The sequence below is a fragment of the Photinus pyralis genome, unplaced genomic scaffold (genome assembly GCF_008802855.1).
Source record: "Photinus pyralis isolate 1611_PpyrPB1 unplaced genomic scaffold, Ppyr1.3 Ppyr1.4_LG5, whole genome shotgun sequence".
In the NCBI taxonomy this organism is placed as follows: Eukaryota; Metazoa; Arthropoda; class Insecta; order Coleoptera; family Lampyridae; genus Photinus; species Photinus pyralis.
Genome location: NW_022170596.1, coordinates 19416827 through 19435471, shown reverse-complemented (window position 1 = coordinate 19435471; position 18645 = coordinate 19416827). Strand labels below are relative to the sequence as shown.

General features: G+C 34.3%; 2 protein-coding genes and 1 long non-coding RNA gene across 4 annotated transcripts; all 3 read left to right on the top strand.

Annotated features, from left to right (window-relative positions):
* Positions 1-1311: 1311 nt before the first annotated feature.
* LOC116171217 (plexin domain-containing protein 2-like) lies at positions 1312-6479 on the top strand (the record flags this gene model as incomplete). Of its 2 annotated transcripts, none has more annotated exon segments than XR_004145399.1 (8): positions 1312-1520; positions 1575-1901; positions 1950-2081; positions 2133-2325; positions 4928-5137; positions 5187-5341; positions 5386-5948; positions 6024-6479. XR_004145399.1 is itself a non-coding variant. In XM_031487940.1 (8 exon segments), coding segments are annotated over 8 exon segments (1763 nt in total), but the record flags the coding sequence as incomplete, so codon positions are not given.
* A 1761-nt stretch (positions 6480-8240) lies between these two features.
* LOC116172430 (acidic repeat-containing protein-like) lies at positions 8241-17081 on the top strand. The gene is made up of 7 exons (XM_031489643.1): positions 8241-8448; positions 8501-9068; positions 9115-9435; positions 15276-15697; positions 16179-16545; positions 16590-16697; positions 16747-17081. The coding sequence occupies exons 1-7, from the start codon at positions 8373-8375 to the stop codon at positions 17003-17005; spliced, it is 2121 nt and encodes a 706-aa protein (XP_031345503.1). The 5' UTR covers positions 8241-8372; the 3' UTR covers positions 17006-17081.
* Positions 17082-17701: 620 nt separating this feature from the next.
* LOC116172431 lies at positions 17702-18442 on the top strand. Its single transcript, XR_004145658.1, has 3 exons — positions 17702-17941; positions 18008-18108; positions 18158-18442. It is a non-coding gene; the product is annotated as an uncharacterized LOC116172431 (long non-coding RNA).
* Positions 18443-18645: the final 203 nt, after the last annotated feature.

The following is an 18645-nucleotide window of genomic DNA, read 5'->3' as shown; positions in this document are numbered from 1 at the left end:
CGCCAGCAGTACTTAGCAGCAAAGCCCGAGAGGCGCCTGCAATCTTGACTTACTCCATACTCATGAACAGCGCCACCGTTACTTTCGTGTCAAAACGAGGGACGTTTCGCGGCACTTTCGAATTTGGGTGGCGGTACTTTTTAATACATAAATGGGATAGGAAATTGAGTAAAAAATCATCATTTTGTGCGTAAGAAAAAACGAAGAACATTAAAAAGATATTTACGCACACAACCAGGCGATGTCAGGGAAACCTTCTGCGGGACAAAAACCCTGGCATAGCCCACACAAACTACACAAACGCGAACTAAATTAACAAAGACAACAAAAGCAATAGAAAATCCACAAGACATATCAAATTGTGTAACAACAAAAATCAGGTCACGAATTTCAAGGTTCTTGGGAGGTCATATTTTTCCTAAAAACATCAACGTGCATCGTTACAGCTGGTTCTTGAACGTTGCAAGGGTGATAAACTTTTGCCTTGTTCGCCGATCTTACTGTCTTCGTCCTGGTAAATATCGAACCATAGCCTTTTTATCGAAGACGCCTTACTTTCGGATATCTCGAATTTTAAAACACCGCAGGCGCCGTTTACCAGGCGTTTTCTTGACTTTCAAATCTTGTGGTTGATATCTGAAGAATCTGGAAAACATGAATATGAATCAGCAGTTACAAACATATCATCTTCCAAATTCCCCATATATTTTTTTATGGGATTGACAAGGAAATTTTTATATTTGAAGACCAAAGTATGAGTGCAAACCCTTTTTTAGGTTTCTCGTGTTACACATCTAACTTTAGAGCCACATAAAACAAAACCATCAGATCACAACACATCAAATTTTAGTATTTTGGCAATTGCATCTTTCCTAACATTTATTTCTGAAATGAAAGATTACACAAGCGTTACTTGCAGTATTGAACCTTTCTTAAAAATTTAAAATACAAAATTAAATTTTTATAAGCCTGGAGTTTCAAATAGATTGTGCTCTTTGGTGTAGGAGTGGTAAAAAACGACAGGATTGCAAATCTTACCTTTCTTACGAAGCCAATTTGCGGCTATAAATTACAATAACTTTTTGCGTGTTTCATGTAATTAATCTCATAATGAAACATAAGACGTACCTAGTGTAGTTTATAAATTTCATACTTTCTTTTCTGCTGATTACCTTACAGTGACACGAGTTATTGTGGAAAAATGATTATAGCTGTTTACTTACCATTTTATTACGCCATCAAAATTTTAACAACTTTGCATAAATCGATTTGCTCAACAACAAATGACTGATTTCTTGTTTTTTTTTTCAGATAAGTATTTCTACAACACAGATGAAGATCTATCTAGTGATACAAGAGTCAACATAGAATTTTTACACTCCGTCCCACACCATCTTCGTAAAAGACAAGCGTTGCCGCAGGATCTATATGGATTTAGAAACAAAACGACAACAGAACCTCCTACCCAGTCCCCATCAGTACCACCAGTAATTATTCCTATTTCTCCTGCATCAATAGACGTAAGTGCTGAAATTACTTTTGCGATTCCAAAACTTTAGTTTTTTTATGCGTAGAAAAATGACACCCTAAAGAAAACTACCACAGAGAAATCAAACTTGACTGTCGAAAAATTGCTAGGTAAGAATTTAGGTGAAAATGGCGCTGGCATACGGAAAAACTACACAATTGTTACAACTACGCCTACAAGTACTACAACGGCTGCGGTCTTAACAAGTAACACCGAGGATCATTTGATAGTTCCAAAAGTACAAAAGAACGAAACCACTAATGGAACGACGACCGACGAATCACTACCTGAAATTTCAATTGACAAATTTGCTAAAGACTCGGAGATCTTTAACAAAACTTTATTAGAACACCAAGTGAATGAGACCAAAACCGTAAGTAAAAAACTAAAGATTATAATTCGTCTCATTTGTTATCTGTAGGATGCACATATCTATTATAACAGTACCATGACGGTTGATGCCGCAATTACTGAACAATATTGGGTCCACTTTGAAAACAATAGTGATGTTAGAGTTAACGATTTATTATCAAATGCATATCGCAGGGCTGCCGTAAGTATTCAAGTTATGTAGTCGACCTCTCGATAATATAATTTCCAACAGACCGTGAAGCTATCGTTTGATTTTCCGTTTTACGGACATCTTGTTCGAAATATTACTGTAGCTACAGGAGGATTTATTTACATGGGCGAATATCTCCACTCGTGGCTAGCGGCGACGCAGTACATCGCGCCGCTTATGGCTAACTTTGATACGGCGGTATCAAATCACAGTTTTATTAAGTATTTGGATAATGGTAAGTCTTCTCTTGCTTGAACATATTGATGTGTGTGTCACTCACAAAATCAAATACCTACCATAAAACTGTTTAAAAAACCTAGGTCGTAACTTGCGCTCATTCTAATAGGAAACTGTTTTTTTATAACAAAACACAAATTAATGTATATATTTAAAAATTGCTGTAAGAAAAAGCGGCACTCTGGGTCAGAAACACATACCTCGCAACACAGGCGGTCGATCGTAACAGGTCAAATAAAGTCTTCATCACTTTATAATGTCAATAATCCAAAAATCCCGTCTTACAGTGCAATCCTTAACTCAAATGCGCACAACAAATATAAAAACTGATTTCATCTCAGAAACTCCACTTCTTTTTTACGTATCACTGAAACCTTTCTCCAAGTATGTGACAAAACTTATTAACTAGAATTCGATTATTCATTGTATCATGACGGATCTAAAATTTCTTAATTTACTAATTAACTTCGTAGTATACTTAACCCCCAGGTTCTACGCTAACTTCACACTACACTAACACTGAAATAAAGTCAACCCGGCAACGTTTAAAAATGGCCACCCGAATGACTATTTCCTCCAAAACTAAACTAGATCCCGCTTAAATTTGAAAAGTGGCACATGATAAAACATCTAGGGCAGGGCCCCCTTACGTTAGCTGTAAACAACGCTTTGACCTGAAGCACAGTAGGGAAGGTACACTCAAATTGTGAAAAGTTTGTTTAATAATTATCGTGATTATTATGATTGTAAAAGCTCGGAAATTTAAGGTAAAATGAATTACGTTGCAAAATTGAACTTTGAAAACAGTAGTTCACCAAATAAAAATAGGAATAGGTTGTGAAAAAAAGAACTTACCAATAAGAAAACCAGCCGTCAAATTAATATTATATACACTGTGTCCATTTTTCGAGTGCCACTATGGGGATCTCGCTTACCTTAAGAGATAGAAAGTTGGTTAAATGGGGGCAAAGTTGCGAATTTCCCTGCTGAATAACCATCTGAAAAGAAATTTAAAATATCATCAATAGTTCTGAAAATATCGCAAAAAAACGAAACTCGATTTTCGTTTTGAATGTTTTCATGATAAACCTGTCGTACTTGACATTTCTAATTAACACATTATTCGAACACTTTTCAATGGAGATTTCGAATGTGACATCTCGTTTTAAATAACTTTTAAGATGACAGAGAAACACGTGGCAACTTTAGTTTTTCTTATGGGCGCCATTTTTAATTTTGAGATTTTAAGATTACGTCTTTTTTCTCTTTACGACGATATATCACACATGGTGGTTCAGTATCACATTTTTCCTAAAATACAATTTTTAATTTTTTTGGAAGAGTGCTTTGGAAAAACAAAACGTTCTTTTATTGTGAACAAAAGTTTGACAGTTTGATGCATATGTCCGGTTGCAGCATTGGCATCAGGGAACTAGATGTGTTGAGAAAATTCGATTTTCATATGAACAGAATTGAACCTTCGTTTTAAAAGAAAATTATAATTCAAATTAGAACAAAATACATAAGAATAAATAATATTTTAGCAATAAAACTAGCACAAACGTAAATGACACTGCTTGAAATAGGTCAACATTTTGTTCACAACAAAACAACGTTTTGTTTTTGCATAGCACTCTTCGCAGAAAATGAAAATTGTATTTTTAGAAAAAATGTGATACTGAACCACCATGTGTGATATATCGTTGTAAAGAGAAAAAAAACCTAATCTCAAAATGTCAAAATCCAAAACGGCGCCCATAAAAAAACTAATGTTGCCACGTGTTTCTCCGTTATCTTGAAAGTTATTATAAACGGGATGCCATATTCGAAATCTCCATTAAAAAGTGTCTGAATAATGTGTTAATTAGAAATGTCTAGTAGGTACAATTAGTTTACCTTGAAAAAGTTAAAAATGAAAATCAGAAATTTTCTATTTTTTGCCATATTTTCAAAACTATTGAAGATATTATAAATTTATTTTTAAATTATTATTCAGCACGAAAATTCGCAACTTTGCCCTAATTTAACCAAGTTTCTATCTCTTAAGTTAAGCGAGATCCCCATAGTGGTACTCGAAAAATGGACTCCGTGTATTATAGCAACCATATTTACAGTTACGCTATTCAAAGAAAGAACAATAACAAATATTGGCTTTGTTTCATTTCCAATTTAAATCTAGAGGTGGACCATGTTTTGATACTTGTGGCAACATGCCAGAGGCTAGGGGGAAACAGTACCATTTTTGGTGTACACCAAAATTTCAAATTCAAATTAATTCACGTTAATTCAAATTAATTCACGTTAATTCAAATTAATTTACATTAATTCAAATTAATTCACGTTAATTCAAATTAAGTGAATGTATACCAAAAATTCAAAGTTGTTTCCCCCTAGGCCAGAGCCCCCCCCCCTCCCCCACTTTAAAAGTTTATATTTACATATCCTTTAATAACCTTTAACACCCGACGGTAGAGGGCACACACTATTAAAGATTTAAAAGGTGTGAAATTCTCGTTTCATCATTACAAATTTGATAGTGAACCATGCCAAAATTAACTACACAAAACCAACGATGACAACTAAAAGTTATTGTTTTACAGGGACCGCTTTCACGGTCGTCTGGGAAGAAGTGCATTTACAAGATACTCCCCAGGTGGGTTCCTTTGTATTCCAGACCACGTTATTTAAGAACGGGGATATAGTATTTGTTTATAAAAATATTCCCATTCCCGTGGAGGAAATTGTTGACGATAATCATCCTGTTAAAGTTGGGCTTTCGGATGCGTATCTTATAGATCACACCATATTCTGTAAGTATTGTTAATTGAAGTGCCAATCTGCAGTTTTTATGATTTTTAGTTGTGCGAAGGAAAACAATCTACGAATATCATCGTGTGAACTTTAGCAAGGAGGATATTAAAAATGATACGACAATTTATCTAAAAGCGCTGCCCACCTGTTTGGATAGTAAAGATTGCCATTCTTGTCTGACAACACAAATTGATAATTTTGAGGTAACTTATTACTTAATCATTATTTTTTATACATTTTTTTTTAGTGCACTTGGTGTCCATCAAACGGTCGTTGTTCGAACGGCTTAGACAGACATAAACAAGAGTGGCTCGCAAAGGGATGCGATAGAAAACAAGTTGCAAATGAGTCTCAGTGTTATCAAGTAGATACAGTTGAAGGATTAAATCACAATGATGAACATAACACTTATTATAACACAGATAAACACATAGAGGACACAAAGGTACAGAGTAATGAAAGAGGTCTGCCAAATAATCAAAATAAGAAGAAGGTGAACGATGATGACCATTCTCAAGAAACTTCGTTTAATACCGTTCAAGCGTCGAGAATCTCACAAAGCTCGCAACATATAGAACCAGATGGTGACGTTAAAATGGGCGCGTCGGGTATCATAACGATACTATTTTTGGTGTCCGTTATAACAGCATTGGCTGTATGGGTGCTGTATGCATATAGAAATCCTCATACGACCAGTGGTCAAATTCTCATTAGGGTAAGTCATTTTTAAATCTTTGTCAGATGCACTGATTTAAATGGTCTTGTTAAAATGTGCAGCATTTTCGGATATCCAAATCAAATTTGGATAATGTAAGTAGTTTTAATAACATTAGCAATTACACTGAAGAGATTGTAAAAAGTTATTGACGAATTATTCGATTTTAGTATCGACCAAGTCAATGGAGATGGAAAAGAGGTGAAGCGCGATATACTGCAGCAACGATACATATGTGAACATTTAGCTTACTAAAAAGGACTTTAGATAGACCATGGTTGTGTGTGTTTCGTACCAAAAAACGAACTAAATTTGGCAAATTAATATTGATTGTACATTCATTATAAACACAGCCTGCCACTTTACTACGAGATAAAACACCAAATTGGTTTGCTCAAACAAATTCGGTTTGAATCTTTAATCAGACGAGATAATTTTATTTTAATAATAGCAACGGTTTTATGTTAATTTACTCTACTGTGATAATCACGCTATAAATAATTAATTTTAAATCGAAATAAAAATTATAGAGTGTATCATAAAGTTTGTTTACTGTTATCTGTTAGGGTATTCTAGTATTAGAGAACTATGTTGTGAATCTGTGCAGCTTTGCTCCCTTTTATTAATCTCCATAATTGTGCACTATTGATTGATATGTTAATGTTGTTTCTATCTAGCACAAGTGCCTTAATTATATTGTATGTTCTAATTCTAAAAGCAATGTTTGAAGAATCTAAATCACGGCAATAATTTCGAATCTTGATTGTTAACTATTGATAATCAATTTTATAGCACGGTACCTTTGACTTATTCTACGAAAATCATGACTATGTAAATAAAAATTTATATTCTGTAGTGTCTCAAAATGTAGTTCTATTTTATCATCCTCGCCATTCTTTCCTTGTTTTTGAGTTTTTCTTTTTTGTCTCCGTCTCCTCATGTGTTGGTCCAAGAGTAAAAAATAAGATATCCAAGATTTAAACTAAAAAAAAGTAAGTATTCAGAAAATTGTAGGAGTAAGTGTTAGGGCATGGACAGAGACACTTAAATATTAGAGCCATACAAATAATGTATGATCTGGGTCAGAATTTTAAAATCATAATAGTAAAGGAAGGAATTATAAACAGAAAGGGGAGTAGACGAAGGAGAAGGATGAAGATGATAGACGATTGCAATTAAGAGAAAGGCGAAGTTGAGGAAGAGCACTAGGACCTGTGCTGATGATGATGGACTTTAACGAGGTTTCATGGGTTTTTAAGAGATTATTATGAGTCTGTATAAGAGACGCCACTAATCTCAAATGAAGCTTATTTGAAATGCTGAAAAAGCCTAGAAGTCTATAGTGCCATTGAGACGTTTTATGAGCCTTTCAAAATTTTCCGTAAAAGCTTTGAGAGACCTTTTAAGATTTATTAAAGGTTACTAAGGTTCTTTTTCAATGAGATATTATTCTACTTGAGTGTAAACCAGAGTCAATTTTTTTCCATAATTTTGGTTTATATGCATCTGAACATCCTATAAAGTATATTTCATGAGTGTGAAACTACTTATACATTATAGAAAAAAAATTACAAAACCAAAACACTGTTATCCTGCATTAGTTCAAACTCATGAATCAACTGACACAACTATGTCATGTGTATATGAACTAACACCACAGCTTACTATCAGTAAGCTGTGCTAACACACTCTAGCTCTACGATAAAGACAGACGGACAAAAGTGTCAGCATTACTGTAATTGTGTGGTATCACAGTCTACTTTCTACAAGACTGTGTTGTTGTTTCAAAGATAGTACTACACATTATCTTTTTAATTTTTTATATACGACTGCTTGATAATGCGGTGATTACAGTCGCAATTAATGGCCATAATTTGCAATATTATGGCCTAGTCCATAATGATAAAGTGAAACAGCCGCCTGTCAATGTGACAGTCGTACCAAAGAGGTCGTACTTAGGTGTGAATCCAAGGTAAATTCAAGTATTTTAGAAATACTTGACAAATGCTTTGCATCTGTTGTCAATGATACATAGATTTTATCGTTTATTGAATTCCATGAAATTTTCATTTTTAAGGGTTGTTGCAGTCGTACATAAAGCTTTGTATATATCGCGTCCATAAATAGGCTTCATGGGGACTCGCCTTGTTTATTTGTGCCTCGTTCGCAAGCTCGCTCGGCTAAATAAACAGCTCGTCCATAAAGACCCAATTTATGTATATAAATAGGCTATTATCAAAGAGTATATTCGTTGTATACTCTTTGCTATTATTCAATACTTTGGTTTGTTTGAACAGCGCTATAAACGAATAAATGTACGAACACTTTTTTAAATGATTGCCATTAGATGGCGACAAGTGTTCTCTGTTAATGTTATCGTTATCTACTTTTACCATTGCTGTAAATGAAAAATGTCCGTTATTTTAACTTGATTTTATTTTCAAACATTTTTAAAGTTTTTAATTATAATAAGCATGTTTTCTCGTTTGACTCTGTAATTAACACAACGTGAAGTAAGCATGGATTCTTCATTTGTATTGCTAAGCTCAATGTCTCCAATAATTAACAAAACAACCAGAAATGTACAAGTTTCCAGTAAGTTTGACTCAAATTTAATTTAAATCAGATTTCTAACTAAAAACTACAGCTCCTAGATTATTGGCATTAAGACGAAACATTCGAAGATCATCACATATTGACAACTTACGAAAATCGCTGCCTTTTGCCGATACTGTGATATCCATCGAAAGCAGTACCACAGAGACTGTCAGTAGTGGACACTCGAAGCCCAATTTTATAAATTCTAGTCCCATAGTTATATCGGATTCGGAGGCAGAGAAGGATATTATTGAAAGGAAGTCCAACGAAAGGGTTACTTTTGATAAAACAAAATTTTTAACGATTAGCGATTGGGTTAGAGATGTTAATTCGCAAAATCACATCACTCCAAATGACGCAGCCACAACATGTGGTTCATTTAACTTTAACAAGGTTTTGCATAGCTTGCCCAATCCTGATAGCTTTAAAGATCGACACAATACTAAGTCCGACTGTCTTAGTATCTCGTCTAGATCTCAAATATCGGATAGTTCAAACGAATTTCAGACGAAATTATTAGATGAGCTATACAGTGATACGTGGCGAAATTTAAAAAGTGACGTTCTGCCTAAGTCTGCACCAAATAGTACAAAGAAAAGTAGTACAAAAACAAATCTGTAAGTTAAAGTTTGTTCAGTTTCCGTTCATGACATTCATTTTTAGCAAAGTAAGGGACCACAACCAAGTTTTAATTTCTCCGTGGACTAAGTTTGTTCGAGACGTATACGATTCAGATAGCTCAGAGGATAAAGAAGAGACACGCAGAAGTGGCAATTCTGGAAGCAGTAAAAGGTCCAATATTTCAAAGGGCAGTAACCGACGAGCCGAACAGAGTGTAGGAAATAATCAAACACCAAATGGGTTCAAAACACCTCGAAATACTAAGCCTGTATGTCGTAGCACATCATCACAATCGCATAGTTCTACTGAATTTTATTGCGGTATTATACCAAAGTCTCTGCCGAATAGTAGAGGGGTGGATCTGTAAGTTTTACCGTGTACCCAAGGGGTTAGCCACTTAAGGAAACACATCACATTTACTTAACATTTACCGCAGCTGCCAGTAAAATGAAGATGTTTAATGGGTTACGTAGCCCAAGGCCTAGGTCAGGGGTTGGCAACCTGCGGCTCTTTTGATATAAAGTTGCGGCTCTCCGTATTTATCTAAAGAAATTAGTTCATTTGTTCGAAATTCGCCTTTTTAATTACTCTTATTTGTTTACGAAATCAAAAGTACACGCAGCAAATAATTATCTAATTTTTGACACTTTTTTACTTTCTGGTATTCTTTTGTTTTTTTATTATAGCAGCCTACTTCGATGTATAAACATATAATTAATTAATGAGTAGGTACTTTTGTTAAAAATATTGAATAACATAAAAACTGTGGGGTTTAAGCACAGGGCACCCCTTATAAACATTGAAGAGAACACAAAAGACAATCAAATAGCGAAATAAAATAGTGGTAGTTTCAGTTGAAAAAGAGTGGTTATAGCACTTTGAACAAATGGCATTGAAACAAGTAAAAATATGCAGGATGTTCTATTTAAAAAGATCAGTTATTTATTGACGTCGTCTGTACATTCAAAAATAATTTCTGTAGATCTGTAACCACGAATATTTTTTACCAGGTATCAGCTATGTATGAAAAACCGACGCACTGTTGCAGGACTCTGTATACAGGGTGGTGACTTGCGTAACGCATCATAGGGATTTTAATGTAAAATTCCTAACATGCCATTATTGGCTCCCCAAATTATTTTAGAGTAAAAATGTATTAAGGTTTTTTGTAGAAAAAAATTTTTTACGTCAATCAACCGTATTAGTTTTCAATTTTTTGCATAATAAAGACGGAAAATTGGAAAAATAAAACCCCATCTTTTTCAATAATCTGTGATGCCATGGAATTTTATAATACAAAAACTACGCCAATATCCGTCATGCCATGGAATGGCTATAAAACAAATCAAATTCTATCAAAAAGTATTATATTTAGAACAGCGAATTCAACATAAAGAAAGACCAAATTACTAAAAACGGTTTCCTAATATAACAATTTACAATAAATGTTCGAATAAGTCACCATTAACTGCAATGTAACCAAGTCGATCATAAAATCCATTTCGAACTGCTGCTAATTGATAACTGGATATCTTTTTGTTTTAGAAAATTCCATGGCATCGCAGATTATTGAAAAAGAGGCGGGTTTTATTTTTCCAATTTTCCGTGTTTATTATGCAAAAAATTGAAAACTAATACGGTTAATTGATGTAAAAAAATTTTTTCTACAAAAAACCTTAATACATGTTTGCTCTAAAATAATTTGGGGAGCCAATAATCGCATGTTATGAATTTTACATTGAAATCCCTATGATGCGTTACGCAAGTCACCACCCTGTATAGCCAACTACTATAATATTGAATGAAAAATTTTTTGTGGCTCTTTAAAAACTGGGAAATTTTGTAAATTGTAATTTTTGGCTCTTCCGTTTCAATAGGTTGCCGACCCCTGACCTAGATGGGTAATTGATGCCCACCCTGAATAAATTGTTTTTCCTCTGGTACCCATACAATTTTTTTATATTATTTGTTTTTGGTCTTTATTTATAAGTGGGCGTGGTTCAGCCAAGGTACAACCCGTGTCACTAGACATTTACAAATATCCATTCCCAAACCAGGGACCCTTAGTACCACAGTCTAGCTTCACCTCCACTGAGCCACACGAGTCGGCATACTACCCGATCTAAGAGCTATATGAGATCTAGAGATTATATTGTAATTAAATAGGCAGTATCATCCTAGACTAAAATAGAGACACTCAGTTCTTCAAATGACGGGCAAAGATGGATCATGAGAGGGAGATACTTACTGTAGTACCTATTACAGTATTTATATGTTAACTTTTAAAAGTTACAAGAACAATCCAAAATAACTCATTTCTTCCCTTTTGCACCATAGTGGCGCCTTTAGATTACACGCTCCTTTTGAGTGTTTCGAAATGTATTTCCTGATCCTTTTTTGTGTAAATAATAATAATAATAATGACATTTATTGAGCACACATTATACAAAGAACAGATATTATACATTACATTACATAATGGGTGACTCAATAGGGCGAAGTTCAGACTGGAATAAACCGTGTTATTCCGTCTGCTCTACCACTCAACCCCCTACATATGAAATTAACAACAAGAGACCAAGACATAAAAAAACCTAGCACTTTTAGCAAGTAAAGAAAAAACTATATGATAATAAAAAATAGTTGGTGCTTACGGACCTATCACCGCATTGATGTTCATACCTTAAATTTACGCCATAAAGGGCTGCTTACACCACCTATTCATGCAACAGCAATATTTGAGAGGTCATTCACTTATAATTTAACGCAATGGTTTAATACACTAGATATGGACATCAGTAAGTACACTTTCAAAGCATTTAGAACTTGCATTATTTCAAAGTTGCTACGGCAATAATAATCAGAGCACTTTTGAATTTTGTTTCTTATTTTATCTTATTTTTAATATTTTTATTTCCTTTCTGTGATTCAATGTCTTGTAAAATCCGTGTTATACCTCTACCTACTAATGACCACAACATTGTCGATTAAGTGGAATCATTATGGATTAGATGGAAGAGCAGGGGTAGACTTTCTACTCCTGAATCTCGCCCTAGGCAGTGTATTTTTCGTGGCTAGCAAAAACAAAACCAATAAAGACCGTTATTATTATTATTTTAATAAGCAATCGCCGTTTTTTATTGTTTTATCGTTCGTCAATTTTTGGTTTGCGTGCTAGATTGTTGTAAGAATGCAGTTATGATTGTGTTAACTGTCGATTATTGTAAAAGGCGAAAAAAGCGAAAAGAAACTTGATTCGGCTCAAAAAAGAACCAATATATTGATACTCTTTTTCTTAGTCAATCTGATTTTATAGGTTCGCATTTTAATACTCCGCTAGAGATATTTCGTACAAGTACCGCCCAAAACACAGTATTTTACGTTTGTGTTTTCAGTTTTGGATTGCAATCTATATTGGGTGTAATACGATTTTTTGTACCTTTTGCTTGCTTTTATTAGATCAGTGGTTCCCAAAGTTTACTGGGCCCCAATGCATCGAACAAAAATTTACAATCTCAGGACCCACCTCTTAGCTTTTTTCCGTAACTTAACAAGTATTTTAATTTTTAGGAATCATAAATATGGGAATGAAATTTCAAATTTATCACCTATTTTTAGCGCATTTTTACAAATTTATTGGTGATAAGTTAGCTTTTAATCTCACTTTGGCCGGCTTGCTGACTGGCAGCAAATAAGGGCGCGTAAAAGAACCCTTCTAGAAAGACAAGGAATGTGCGTGTACCTACTGGGGCCGTATAATTAACAACCTTAGGGACGGGGCTACATGATCTGGGTGCCATCCCGAACATGGTTTTACTAAAGTGGTGATTTTTCAGATATTTTCCTATCTTCAGTTTTGGTCCGATTTTTTCAAATTGGCGTCGTCGAAATGATCTTGTAAACGCGCCCATCTCCTGCGTGACGGAATTGCATTTTTTCCTGGCGGCAAAATTAATCACCTTTTCCAGGCTTGCGTCTTCAAGGGGCAGCGGAGTTCGAATCGCGGCCTCTCTTTCTCGTGTTTCGAGCTTTGAGAAGTGCCTTAAAAATTGACTAAGTACTATATTTTGTGGAGGGTTTTTGGTGAAGTCCACCCAAATGCGAATTGCGGGTGAACGGGCCGTCGGAAGTGGCTACCGACAAAGGACCCCGACAAGATGTCATTGATGGTGGAGGCAAAAAACTGGCTAAGGCTAATAGAATACTGATCTGACAGGTGGGGAGGATGTGTTGGTTGTGGTATCGGAGAGTGCAAATACATAAACTTATTTTAACATTTTTAACAAGAATGTCATCATGATGTTTATGTATACGTTTTTCCACTTACAACAAAAATTAAGATGGCGGCTGAAATGGCGCTTCAAATTCCGAGTTTTGTAGTATTCTTGATTTAGTTTACCTTAAGTGAGCAAGAGAATTATAATTGTCTTGCAAAGTGCCTGCTTAAGTGAAAAGGAAATACAATAACTTTATTTACACTTTTTCAAAAATGGCGGAGACAGTATGGCGCTCAGTTTGACTCACGGTGGATTATGAATTCACCTTGGTTTGACTCTGTATGCGAGATATAGTATTAAATTAATTATTATTAGTTTAAATTCTAATTATTTATTACCTTATACAAATTCTGCATAAAAAATAAATCGATAGGAAAACAAAATTTTAAAAAATTAGAAATGTGCAAAAACATCAAGATTGATTTAAATTTTACTGATGTAATTTTTGATGTGAAAGTAAAAAACAATTGTTGCGTTAATCTTAATAATGACATTTAAAATTGAAACATACTCGTATCTCGATTGTTATGTGCCAAACTTCATTATTGCATACGATAATTTTTTCAATTCTAATTGTAGTGTCAGAAAAAATTATGCGTAAAACTTGAGAAGTTGAGCCGTTACCTCGCACGCACGTACATACATACAGACGGAAATACTTATTTGTACAACTAGAGAAGAAAGTCGAGTTTTTCAACTCTCGTTACGCTTATGTGTCAAACTTTGAACTCGAGTTGAAAAACTCCACTTTCTTCTCTAGTTGTACAAATAAGTATTTCCGTCTGTATGTATGTACGTGCGTGCGAGATAACGGCTCGACGGATTTTGTTCAAATTTTGGGTATGTATGTTAGCCATACGGAAACGAAAAATAACGGGCCGGATTTTTGAAAAAAAATTTTGGAGCGCCGCAACGGCATCGAAGTTTTTTTTCAAATAGTAACTTAAAATTTTTATTAAAGTATTTTAAAGACTGTGTATAACCTACAAAAATTTTGCCAGGATTTATTATAAAAAAAACTGAAAAAAAAAATGTCAAAGTTAAAAAACTAATAAACTTAAAAAAAACGGTTACTATGATTTCGTTAAAATTTTGCAAATGTAAGAGTAAAACAAACGTGCGAAAACGTTAAACGGTGAAGAGTTGAGCTAGGAAGCTGTTCTGTCAAGAATGTAGCACATTTTTGAAACTAGCCAGCTCATAATGTTGCGCGCCTTGGTTGTCGCCGTGCTGAAAGGCCCTTAGGTAGTTACGCGCATGTAAACTGTGTAAACAATATTTGGCGTTTTATTTGTAAAATTAAATTATTAATACTTCTCTGCAAATTTCGATAATTTGCTATTAAAATATCATAGTCATCAAAATACCGGTTTTTCGGGAACCATTTTGATTTATTTGTTTCGTAAATTATTATTAAAAATGGTGGGTAGACAAACTCATTTTAACCTATCTGTATATATGGGGGTGGCTCCATATAAAAAAATGCAAATTTTTTCTTCACAATTAAAGAAATTAGTTAACATAAGTTTCTACCGTCATTTTGACCACCATCTTGATTTTTTCGGCTACACATTTTTTTTTATAAAATAGTAATAAATAATAAAACGTATGTACTAGATAAAAATCATGATAATATTTTTGTTTATGACAAGAAAAGGATCTTATAGTGAATTTTAGTCGCCATTTTGGGCGCCATCTTGATTTGAGACTTTAGTAGCAGGATTTCGAGGTGGTGACAGGAAAAATCGGATTCAGCAAGGTCTAATTACCCTAAAAACACTTGTCACCAAAATGTCTCAAGATTCGCTGTTAGAAGTTAAGATCTCAAAATTGTCGCCCGAACTACTTGACATTTACCACACTTACCAAACAATTTTTAGTGGCTAACCCCTGATGTGTAACATAGTTCTGGATGTTTACTTTTAGTGAACTAAGAGGCAAAGGTAAAGCTGGTATTTCACCTTGGACCAAAATTGTTCAAAATTTGTGCGATTCAGACAGTTCAGAAGAGAATACCAATATAGGAGTTTCATTAAAGTCGTGGTTCGATGCTGACAATAAAAATACGCATTCTCGCAACTCTGGACAAAGCTCTAATAGTAGCGCAACTGGTAGTTCAAAAGGCAGTAAGCGAAAGTTTACAAAGCCATCAAAGGAAAATGTAGGTGTTACTAAACCTACAAGTAAGGCGGATGGTAAAGCTACAAAGGTCAGAAGTAATGAGAAAAAAGAGCCGCTTAGCAGCTTGGATAACAATAAATTGAAGCAATCTGTTTTGAAGCCTATACCTGTACCAGCCAACACATATAAAACGAATTCGTGTCAAAGTTTTTTGGCATCATTATCAAGTGAGTAGGTTATATGTGGAGCACTCTATGTGTAGCACTGTGCTAAATAACCGAAGTATGATCGATGCCAGTTTAGTCTCAGTCTATCAGACTTCCATATTGTGTTTTCTTACGTAAATCACGCTCGCGAGCATGCAATTTTAAACACAGAGAAAGCCCAAAGAGGGGATTAAATTTTCTACAACAAATTTCGCAACAGCATATACCTATCTTAAGCCGTTTAGGAATAATAAGTATGTCAATGTGCATAATTTACGCGATATCGTTCGCATTACCGTTGAATGATTATTATTTCTAAACTGGTTAAGGTAGACATTATGCCGTCTCGCAGTTTTAATTAAATAAATTACACGATCTATTTGCACAAAACAGTTTTTTACATGTTGTGTAATTTTTGAAGCATTTAAAAATACGGTCGGCGGAAAGCGAACTTGAAAGCGCGAATTAATCAATGGGACATCACAAACGATAATTTTTTCAGGTACTGTGAAGATTTCACAATGCGATCCATCGGCCAGACTCTTTCGAAATAATTTCAAAAATTTCAAAAACGAATTGTTAACGAGGTTGTTTAAATTGTACAATGAAAAAGTGTTTGATAATAAAATTCCCGAAGATACTCCTCTCGAATGGAATGATAAAATGATACGGACCGCAGGTTTTTGTTACTGCAGAAAAATAACAAGACGCACAGGCATCATCGAAAGGAAGGCTCGAATCGTTTTATCAACGAAGGTAGTGGACGCCTGTAATCGATTAAGGGATACTTTAATTCATGAGTTGTGCCATGCTGCTACGTGGATTATAAATGGTGTGGACAACGGGCACGGAGAGTTTTGGAAAGCTTGGTAGGTCTTCCTATGCTTCGTGGTTTATTATTGCTTCGTTATAGGGCTACCAAGGCTATAACCGTCTTTCCTGAGCTACCGCCAATTAAACGATGCCATGATTACGTTATCAATACCAAGTACACATATCAATGCATAGATTGTGGATACAGGTTTTTTCCATCATCTAGTGTCGATCTTTTAATGCTATGTTAAATTTAGCATTGGTCGCCATACAAAATCGTTGGACGTTGAACGGAAGTGCTGCGGGTATTGCTATGGAAAATTCGAAGTGTTCTTGAATAAAACAAACAAAGAAGGCGAAACAAAAAGTGTTCGAGCAACACCGAAGAAAGCTCCATCTGGTTTCGCGCTGTTTGTCAAGGACAATTATGCCACGTACAAAACGCCACAGCTTAACCATGGACAAGTAATGAAACTGCTGGGTCAGAAATTTAACGAAGTCAAAGTATCCCTGTGAATGATGGTGGGACACAGTAGCGTCCGGTTTTTAGACATACAAGATTTTATACTTGTAAAATATAATTTTTATACTACTAATCTTGTTTATTATTCAACAAATGCTTCCTTTATTATTTATTGTATCACGCATAATTTTAACTTGTGTTTTGTTTATGTTCTTTAAGGACTGGTCACGCCATTGCCGGGCACTCAAAATGATTGCTTTATTTAATTTGATCAGACGTTTAAATTAAATGAAATTTGCAGGTGTTATTGTTTAGGCACACTGTAAAATAATGGTCATACACAATGATTACTAGCTGCGCTTAACAGACGTGGGAAAACTTACAAACACATACAGCAAAGTAAGTGACATTTTTCTATTTCATGAACATTAAATTTGTTCAGGGTAGATTAAATTTTGAAGTTAATTTTAGATTTAAAGTTATTGTAATTTTAAAAAAATTGTCACATGTTCACGAACCCAGTCATTTTGAGTTTCAGTTATTTTGGGTAAGCCGAATGGTATATTTGGTAAACAAAATTCACAGATTTCGCAATCCATGCAACCATCGGAAATGATAACCTTATAATAGGTACCATATGTTAAACACAAATAACTGTTACTCGCGCGGAACATTGACTTCATAAAATGCTTGTAATACTATCAAAGAAGATGTGCGAGAATTTTAAATGGGAATTAACAAAACAATTGCGCACTATTAAGTAAAACTTTTCCTTAACTTACCGATCACGGCAAAGTACGATGCAATCGTTACGTGATGTGACAACGTTGTCTTTTGGCCTTGATTGAAACTCGTACCTTTGTACCATTACGAAATCATAAACATTTCCAATGTTCAACATTTTTTTAAAGTGATTTCTAATGAAGTAATTAAATGTTGTGTTAAAATGTTTTAAGTTCTTCAAGTCATTTTCACTGACAAATTATGAGGTGACCGTTTCATTTGTTTCAATGTAAAATGCACAGCAATATTAACAGAAAATTAAATATTTGCAGGTTTCTAGTGCCAAGTAATGGAAAGTCAACCAACACAAGATAGTGAAAAGAGTGTCTTCAGCCATACCCCTTTTGTAGCTTCGTTATAGAAGAACCATTAAGTAAGTTTTATACTACAAGTATTATTTCTTTTTCAATGAACTTTTAAAGATATCAAAACTATCTCCCTCACCATTCCTCAAGATATTTGATGGTACTGAACAAGTGGGTACCTTATTTAAAGGATTCCTGAAGGTATGTAGTTTTATTATATAACATAAACAGTGAACTATACTAAATAGTAAGCACTAACACGACCTATGTATACAGATCCTATGCCTTTTACACCTACTCTTATGTAGGTACCTACTTAATTTGTATTATCATTGATCGAATTTATAATGATAGTTACTCATTCAATGGTATTATGTGGTAATGAAATGATGGTGGTATTCGTGTATGCAAAACTTAAATTTGGGTAAATTTATGATAAGAAAATTTGGGAACGTTGTGCTCAGATAAAGCACCAATTTTAACTATCCCATAAAAATTAAAATTGATAAGTTACCTGAATTATATCTTCAAATATATTGTCAAATGCAGGTATTACGTCGTCTGCTTTATTTTTCATGTACACGTTTTAAGTTACAATTTAAACA